At 43.6% G+C, this 9,536-nt stretch overlaps 3 protein-coding genes across 3 annotated transcripts; 1 reads left to right on the top strand and 2 right to left on the bottom strand.

Moving 5' to 3' along the window:
* The first annotated feature begins 739 nt into the window (after positions 1-739).
* Positions 740-1,638, top strand: LOC134756223 (larval cuticle protein A2B-like). Its single transcript, XM_063693053.1, has 2 exons — positions 740-751; positions 957-1,638. The coding sequence occupies exons 1-2, from the start codon at positions 740-742 to the stop codon at positions 1,554-1,556; spliced, it is 612 nt and encodes a 203-aa protein (XP_063549123.1). The 3' UTR covers positions 1,557-1,638.
* A 2,237-nt stretch (positions 1,639-3,875) lies between these two features.
* LOC134756202 (outer dynein arm-docking complex subunit 4) lies at positions 3,876-5,766 on the bottom strand. Its single transcript, XM_063693032.1, has one exon. The coding sequence runs from the start codon at positions 5,661-5,663 to the stop codon at positions 3,876-3,878; it is 1,788 nt and encodes a 595-aa protein (XP_063549102.1). The 5' UTR covers positions 5,664-5,766.
* A 770-nt stretch (positions 5,767-6,536) lies between these two features.
* LOC134756218 (larval cuticle protein A2B-like) lies at positions 6,537-8,827 on the bottom strand. The gene is made up of 2 exons (XM_063693047.1): positions 8,755-8,827; positions 6,537-7,206 (listed from the first exon to the last, which is right to left on the bottom strand). The coding sequence occupies exons 1-2, from the start codon at positions 8,764-8,766 to the stop codon at positions 6,601-6,603; spliced, it is 618 nt and encodes a 205-aa protein (XP_063549117.1). The 5' UTR covers positions 8,767-8,827; the 3' UTR covers positions 6,537-6,600.
* Positions 8,828-9,536: the final 709 nt, after the last annotated feature.

Genomic DNA, 9,536 nt, shown 5'->3' with positions numbered 1-9,536 from the left:
TACATTCAATATCATTTAAAAAAACAAATGTTTCTTATGGAATTTAAGGTTTATGACTTAAAATCATTAAATAAAGCCAAATTTGGTATTTTTTATTAAATTCTGAAACCATTTATTTAATGATAATTAATATCGAACGAACCATTAATATGAGCGTTTTACGTTTTGTTATCTGTCAAAAGCTATTTAAACACGCTCCATCCAAGGTCAAATTACTTTCCCCACTAGTGGATAAAATGCGTTTTCCCCCGCTTGTTTTAAAGGATAAAAGACGGCTTTCCGAGCTAGTGAGGGGAAAAAATATTTGTTTGAATTGAATTTTAATTCTAATAGCTACGAATAGAGTTGAATTTTATCACTGCCTGCCAAATATGGTTTCATATGAGCTAAAGTATAAAAGTCCAAAAGCATGATTATGTCCGGATGAATTGCACGTAATCATCTAGTTGTCTAAAACTGCAAGCCGTAAAACACTGTCCGAAACGATTAAGTTCCAAACGCATGTGTAGGACTGAGTGGGAGCGCCAAAGCCCCGGGCATTATCGGATGCCTGCGACCGCGACCTTGCATCTCGTCAATTAAAAGCGAAAGTTCCATAAGGCTTTTCGTAGGTGCGGGTTGATTACCGGGGCAGCCATGACGTCATAGATCCACACGCGGCCGGTATAAAACGAGAGCACTGCTTCAATTCGGCAGTTCAATCGTAACTCCGTAAGTCCGTACATTAACACTACTCAAGATGGCATTCAGGGTAGGTTGTTTGATTGATACGAAACCCATTTAAATCTATGTATTACAACATTTTGTTATAAAATTGTAACATCGGTGAACGATGACTGATTAATGAAAAAATTAGCATTTTTTTTGGAAATTAGTATTAGATAGGTTTTCAAAAATAATTATAGGTAATTAATCACGAGTATACATAAACTAAATTGGTTGCTTTGTTTCAACAGTTTGTTGTGTTCACCTGCTTGGTCGCGGCCGCCACTGCTGGCGTAGTTCCCACCGCTCCTGTGGCGTACGCTGCCGCCCCGGCCTATCACGCCGCCCCCGTGGCCTACGCCGCAGCGCCGGTCGCGCACGCCGCTCCAGTAACCTACCACGCCGCCCCCGTCGCCTACGCCGCCCCCATCGCCAAGGTTGTGGAGGACTACAACGCGCACCCGCAGTACAGCTTCGCGTACGACGTACAGGACGGACTCACTGGTGATTCCAAGACTCAGCACGAGTCTCGCGATGGCGACGTCGTCCACGGATCTTACTCCGTTGTGGACCCCGATGGCACCAAGCGCACCGTCGAATACACCGCTGACGACCACAACGGTTTCAACGCGGTTGTGCACAGAGAACCCCTGGCCGTCAAGGTTGCTGCTCCTGTAGTCGCCAAGGTCGCCGCTCCTGTCGCTTACCACGCTGCCCCTGTTGTGCATGCCGCCCCGGCGGCCTACCACGCCGCCCCGGTCGCGTACCACTCCGCCCCGGTCGCGTACCACTCCGCCCCAGTCGTGCACGCTGCCCCCGCCGCCTACTCTGCTCCCATCTACCATCACTAATTGTATAACTATATTTACCTCGTTAGTTAGGTAAGGTTACACTCACGAATGCCATGTAAATAAAGTATTTATTTTATTCTAAGGGATATTTTCATTAATCGATCGATAGTCGGCACGTTATATACTCTTTGGTCGGCACATAATACTAACAACATGACATGATGATTTAATTGTTGTATTAATCAGAAACGTATGCAAACGATACCACAAAGCTCAGAAATAAATGAAAGGTAGAAACATTTTAAGTGGAATAAAGCGAAAGTGGAATGGTGGAATTTTCTCGGTAGCTCAGTTGGCAGAGCGATGGGCTTAGTGATCCAGAGTTCGCCCGAGACAGTGAATTTTTCCACTTTTCATTTATTTCTAAGCTTTAACAGATGATTTCTAACCCTAAAGGGACAAGGCTAGCTATAAGTATCAATATTATAGGTATCAGTCCGTGTCTGCGTTCGGCTCCGGATCTAAGGGCCTACCGCGAGCACCGAAGTTCGCAAATTGCGGGCATCTTTCTCTCTGTCAATCTAATTACGCCTATTAGGATCTGGACTATCCGGAGCAGCCTCGGTCCTCGGCTCCGTTCGGGTATGAATACACAACGCCAGCGGACCGACCCACCCGGGCCGGTATGAATTTAAACAAATAAGTAGGTAAGTAAGTAGTTATTGAATGATAAACTAATGTTATATTCCGTACGGTACGAACAGGGTTTATTTGTATTTGAATCAATTGGAGTCCCCAAAACAAAGTCCCCTGACACGTGTTTGTTGTCTGTATGTTCGCGATAAACTCAAAAACAATTGATGGGATTTTCACGAGGTTTTCATCTATCAGTAGAGTGATTCTTGAGGAAGGTTTAGGTTTACCTAGGTGTAATTTTTTTTAAGGTTTTGTGTCCTTAAATCCGTGCGAGGTCGGTCCGGGGTAGCTAGTTAAATATAAGATAAGATAGGACAGAAGGACAGGACAGGACACGACAGGACATGGTGAGGATGGGTATGGGGATAGGGATGAGAATGAGGATGTGAAATACGCATGAAAATCCGTTCAGTAGTTTTGGAGTTTATCGCGAACATACAGACAGACGCGACGGGGGACTTTGTTTTATAAATAAAATATATACTTAAGAATGGCGCACGGAAACCGGAGGATTTCAGAGGAGTTTTCCCGCGAACTCTCTGGTAGAGTATTATGACTCATTATAACAATAAACATACGATTCCAAGTATTTTTGACCACTTTTCCTCTAGTTATTAATTTTGAACATGACACACAATATATATATATATATATATATATATATACAATGTGGAAAGATAAGTCGGGCTCTGGAAAGGAGACATTTTTTTTTAAAAGAAACAAAACTGCATTTAAAGACTTTCTAAAACTCGCTTGCCTCGCCCGGGACTCAAACCAACTAAAATTCAAAAAACAAACACTCCCTATTTTATTATACTAATCGATAGTATAGAAATTTTGTCCTGAATAATAAAATAATAATAATAATTTAATAATAATAATGGGGAGTGACGACCCCACGGACCCGAGTGCTCCAGAGAGTCGGTCAGGGTCTCCGTCTCCGGCGAGTCTTCGTCGGTCGGAGTGGACCCCAAGGGGACCCGCAGGACTCTCAGCTCTGGCTTGCCTTCATTGGCCGTCCAGAGGGGAGTCGTAAGAGCTATATGCTCCAGGGGTGGAAGTGAAAGATGCATAAGACACGAGTTGGCACAGTGGCTGGTAACAGCCACTGGGTAGAAAGCGGCGCACACCTCTCGACACCCCTGAGCCGCTCACACCGGTGTTGCTCCTGGTCGTCTTTACGACGGCAGTTTCAGGGGCCCATCTAGTCAGCGGCGAGTCACCGCCTGCCTCGATAACGTGTACAGACATTGTTATGGCAGGTGTCCGGACCTCTCAGCAATAGCCCAATCTTTTGACCAGCCAAACTTCAATCCATAAACCGGTATACTGTTCACTTTTTCTACAATAGTCCCAATGCCTGCTGCGACCAGTTCATGGGTGTCTATTGTTGCACCTGTGAACGGGTTCCAGCAGGCATTCTACATGACATTAAAGCTCTCCAAGGGGCTCTACGTGTTGGATCTATATCCCCACGCAAGCCTATCAAAATACCGGGATTTATAGGCCCGTGAAATCCAGAAGGAGATACAAATAATAATAATAATAATTTTCCATGTGGTAAAGGTGGTAAGTTTTTAGAAAAGCACATACACATCCGATTTCAGAACAAGAAGGAGGATATTTAATATTGATACAAATTAAACAAAAATTTGCCGTAAGTATACAAAAAAATACACGATACTAAATGTCGAATCGTTGCAAACCAGGGACTACTGTTCTGGGTGGTTTTGGCAATGCTTTTTCGGGACCTGAAACGACGGTAAGGCCGCGCTGTTTGCGGAGACGTCGCTCCGACTCGTTCTTGACGCGCTCCTGCTTGCACGGCAATACCGAGAACCGTCGCCCTGTCGGCACCGTTGACATGCGCTTGAACAGTACCTCCGTTTCCACTCGAGTCTCGGCGTCGTCGAGGTTGCGCACGATCTGCCGCTCGCGCTGCACGATCGCCTTGCGCTCGTCCGCTGTCACGGTTTCCGACACCATCTGAAGGCACTTGGCCAGGAACGCTTGGACTTGTTCTGAATCTTGTAATTTCTTTGTCCATTCATGTGCTTCTTCAATTTCAATTCTAACATCGTTTGAGTTGCCCTGTTGCATATCACCACTCATTAGTACGAAGCATCCGTTAAGCCACCAAACGGGGCTCGCAATTTCTTGGGCATTTTTTTGGCATCGTTTAGCATAATATTTAGCCAATGTATAATTCTTTTGTGTACTAAGTAAACGAGCTAATTCATACTGCAGCCAACATTTCTGAGTAGCATTTTCGCACATGTCTAATGTTGCCATAACTTTGGCTGTTGCTTGTTCAATATCGATGAATTTGTACGGATAATTTGCCATCACAGAATCGAAAGAAGTGGGTCGACCGGTCGGAAGGCCCATGAGGAAAGCGATACGGCGGCGATTACCGCGCTCACTCAGAGTGTACGATAGGCGATGCTGAGAAAGGTATCCTTCCCCAACCACTCTATATAAGCGATCAATGTACAGATCCTTGTCCGGCAATGTCCGTGATGTATTATTGTCAAGGAAACGCTGCATTTTCTCCGCTTGCGAGATCAAGTCCATGATTCGTTTGTCGCGCATGCTCTTTTCTAGTTGTTTCAAAAGGCGCTCAGCAGTTCTTGCTCCAATTTCTCGACGTTTTATTAACACTTCCTCCTTGTACTTGTTCTGGTACTTCGATTCGGCTCTTTCCGCTAATTTGATGGTATAATAAGGTCTCTGCGAACGCATCATATCTTGTCGCTGGGTTAAAGACCGGAGAGCTTCGTGGATAATTCCTTTAAGTTCACGACTACCTGCGGCATTTGCGGATTGAACACGAGGGTCCTCAGTAAGCTCTTGTAAAAAGAACTTATCGTACGCCATAGGACCTAAATATTTCATTGCAAGTACACGAGCTAATGTTAAGTGTTTTCTTGCTTGCATTTGTGTTAGTTTCTTTTTCTTTATGGGTCGGGGTATACGGCACTTATGCAGCGATTTTGGCTTTGCGGCGTCTTCGTCTACTTTCTTTGCTTCGTTTTGTTTGATTAAAGGCAAAAAATCTAACATAACATTACCGGCATTTCGTCCAACACAATCCTCTATTGTTTCTGTTCCTTGATTAATGCCTTCTAAAAAATACGGAGGTTGTCGCCGTTGCCTGTATCCCCGATAGTTCATGACGAGCGAGCGTTCGAAGTCGGACATGGTGTAGAGCGCCCGCGCCTGCATGTTTCGCGCGAGTATGAAGTGGGGCGCCAGCTTGAGCGCCAGCTCGGCGTCCGAGTACGCCTGTACAGGCTGCACGGCATCCGCGCAGGCTTTGCTGCGCCCCGTCAGGGTGCGCACATCTTCGGGCGTACTTTTAAAAGCCTCATCAAACGCAGCTTTAGATTTCTCAAACTGCTCAAGTCGATTTAGATAATATCCGCGTTCACGATACACCGTCAAGGCGCCGAAAAGTTGTTTCTCCTCCATTTGCGTTTGAATGAAGAATATAGTATTTTCTAAAAGTAATGTAAAGTACTACAATAAGTATGATAAGTAATAACTATACGAGGACTTCTAATATTATCGAGCAAAAAAGACGTTTATAACCTTAAATGACAATCAATGACGTCTACAATGCGTCTACATAGGTATTATGTAATGTAGAGGTAATAGGTATTCATTCATAGAATAGATATTCTTCTTACTACCTGGACTGACCTGTACACTACATACCTACTATAAACTAATTAATCGCTGCTTATCTCCAGGTTTAACCAGAGTTACCATGGTTACCAGTACAATTTGACATTGGGTTAACGGTTTGCCCGCTTAACCCCGGGTTAGTGGGATGGTGCAAGTGGGCCTTACAGGCATAGCTCACGCCGTCTCGCCTGAAACACAGGGAATCCAAGTTCAGGCACATGTAAACCATCACAATTTTTTAAGTTTTTGATTTTTTTGCATTACGTGTTTTTAAATAAATTGTTTATGTTTATATGGTTATAGATATACCTAATGTCATTGTATGTGCATAGTTTCATTACAATCCAACACGTAGTTTTAAAATGAGAACGAAACTCCGTTTTCCCATACAAACGTGAAAAAGGTGAAAATATTCGGCTCAAAAGCTGTGTAAAAAATACTAAGTATGAAAGCATTTTCAGCACCTTGAATTTCATAAAACCGTTTCACAACGCACCTCTACACGCTTTGAAGAATACCTATATGTTTCAAGTTTGAACTTCTACCTTCAATGGTTTAGGTTGTGCTTTGTCTGCCTAATTGCTTATACCCAAGTAGGAACTGTTTTGCATACATTCAGTTTATTTTATGCATATTAATAAATAAGTATAAAATGAATTGATCGTATAAAAATCTTTAATAGGCCATAGTTGTAAAATAAGTTGTCGATGAGAGCAGATTATTATATGGCTACGACCGGTGCTGGGGCGGCGTATCTGTACGCGAGCGGTGCAGAATATGCGGCCAACCTGGCGACCGGAGCTGTGTAAGCGGCAGCTACCGGCGCGGTGTAAACGGCAGGCCCAGGAGCGGTGTAAGCAGCTACTCTCGCGACGGGAGCAGTGTAAGCGGCAGAGGCGACAGCGTAGCGGGCGTAGGCAGGTTGGGCTACCACTGGAGCAGCGGCGATGCGCGCGGGCACGACGGCGGGTTCCGCGACAACAGCGGGCGCAGCGGCTACGAGCGGTTCCTTGCGCACGACAGCGTTGAACCCGTTTACTGGGTCGGCCGAGTAATCCACTATGCGACGCGTGCCATCCGAGTCGACCAGCGAGTACTGGCCCTGCACCAGGTCGCCGTCGCGCTGCTCCGTCTGGCTCTTGTAATCGCCGGTAAGTGAGTCTGCCACATCGTATCCGAAGCGGTACTGCGGCAGCGGGTCGAACTCCTCGAGTCGCGCCGCCACCGGGGCCGCCGCGACCACGGGCGCCGCTGCGAGAGGAGCAGCTACTGCTACTGGGGCAACACTAGCCTTAGCGAAGGCCACAAGGCAGGAGAAGACGACGAACTGTAATTCAAATTTAGTTTTAAATATATGCTTTGCCAGACATTAATTGTTTACTAACGTAGATGAGGTAGATACCTACGTGATAAAATGTAGGTATGCAAATCAAAATGCTTTAATTACAATACAATGGGTAAACTAGAATTCAATAATGTTGATTTCCCGAATACATATATATATGTATATATATATATATATATATATATATATATATATATATGTGAGATAGGTAAAGCCTGACCAGGAATATGTGATCACGCGCCATGTTGCGGAATTTCAATGGAACTATTTTTTTCATACTATACTGAACTGTCTTCCCTATACGAGAGAATGAACAGCGCCCTCTTGACAATGATCATATATTACTGGTCAGGCTTTAGGTACCTCCAAGGTTAAGGAAGGACCTAAGTGATAGGTAATTTACAAGGGCCTGACACTCTTTGATAGAGAAAGATAGTCTTATTGCGATTCCTATAAGAGGAAAGAGAAAATAGTGCCATGCTTTGTCCTTATCACCGACCGGGTGGCATCATAAGTTGGATGCGATGGCGAAATACCGAAATTAATAAGAGTGAAAGAGAAAAAATCCTATGCTGCCCAAATTTTATACGAATATTCTTTCTCTTACCCCCGGTCGCTCGGTGGCGCGTCTATAACTACTTGTATATACTATGTCTATGGTAATTTACGATATCATGACAGGAATGGCTCTTTCGGAATATTTATGTAAAAATCCTCCGCATGCCCTGACACCTGAGTTAATTTGAGTCATAATAGTTGTACTTGAAACTGTGACACGGTTTTTAGCGAGGGCGAGACTAGAGCGCTTGCGCAAGGCGGCGCGGAGAAATTACTAACAAGCCGAGGATACCGTACCGGCCGTCAAGGACGCTGGACGCTGCCAGCTGCATCACAATGAGATTAATGCCATAAGTAATATTTAACAGGATACGTCGTTGTTGATTTAAGATTTCATATTTTACTTTATCTCGTCGTTTCGTACTTAATTGTAAGTTTTGATTTTATAAAATCAGTTGTAATAGAGAAAACGACACGTTACATTATGTATGTCAATAAATAATTTCTTCCTTTCATCGTAAAGAACAAATATAATCTAAATTAAAAATACATTTTAATTATTAGCCATCTGAAGTTCTAATTCGCCAACGCCTTTCAATCTGTGTATATCGCGAACCCCATGGGGATTGCATAGCTCCTAGCTGTACGAAGGAATTCGGGACTTAATAGACAAGGTACAATACAAACAGCTGATAGCAAGTGTCGCCAAAAAATATTCTCATTACAGAAAAATCAATTAATTCCTCCATCTCCATGTCGAAATAAATTTATTGCCACATAAAAAAAAACACTATCACTTTTAGCTAAGTGTTTTTTGGTGGTTTTTGTAATAGGTGCTATGATGTTGTAGGTTAATGTTTTAAATTGTTTAAGTATTTGAACTTAACAAAAATGAAGATGAATAATAATAATTGAGATTAAGTTTAGATAATAGATGGGTTGGAAGAAGAGGCTGTAGAAGTTAAAAGTTACCTTAAAGGCCATTGTTGTTGAGGAGTGCAGTCAAGTGCGACTATGATCCCCAGGACTACAGCACGGTATATATAGTGGCCACGGGTTGTGACACAGCTCAAGTTCGTACTTAGTATTATGTGTGCGCATCACTATGGATGTGCACGCAATTGGAAATGAGCTGCAATTTGTCAATGGCGGAAAATTCGGCCGTTTACTTGAGCACGAGGCACGGACCAACACCGTTATGTTCACACACTGAGAGATAATTATTTAACGGCCTTCAAAAAAACGGAGGTTCTCAGGTTAACCCGTATGTATGTATGTTTGTCCGCGATTATCTCGCGTTTGGCCGAACCGATTTTGATGCGGTTTTCATAATAGCAGGGGAGGTGACGCGACACACGCGGTCGCTCGGTTTCATGCATGTTTCATGTCTATAACTACTATACTATGTCTATGGCAAAAACAGATTTTAGGCATGGAGACTGTATAAAGGAGCCAAATCTATGCATGAAAAGTGTCCATCAAAAAACAGTAATTAGGCGGCGCCACCATACACCGAAATACTACCAAAAACACCCTACGTAATTTGGTCGGGTTATTTGTTGCCTTATATGGTTCATGTTATACTCATGTCCCAGAGCCTAACTAGCGCCACCGGAGAGATTAGGAACTATTATTTAAAGCTTAACGCGGTCACTTTTACAACAATTCTGCCATAAGAGATTGCGATCCTTTCTATACCATCCATAATTTTAGGTCTAAAATGAGGTTTGACGATAGTGACAGCAAAGATAGAT

Source organism: Cydia strobilella, chromosome 1, assembly GCF_947568885.1.
Source record: "Cydia strobilella chromosome 1, ilCydStro3.1, whole genome shotgun sequence".
Taxonomy (NCBI): Eukaryota; Metazoa; Arthropoda; class Insecta; order Lepidoptera; family Tortricidae; genus Cydia; species Cydia strobilella.
The sequence above is the reverse complement of the archived record's forward strand: the minus strand, read 5'-3'. Positions and strand labels throughout refer to the sequence as shown.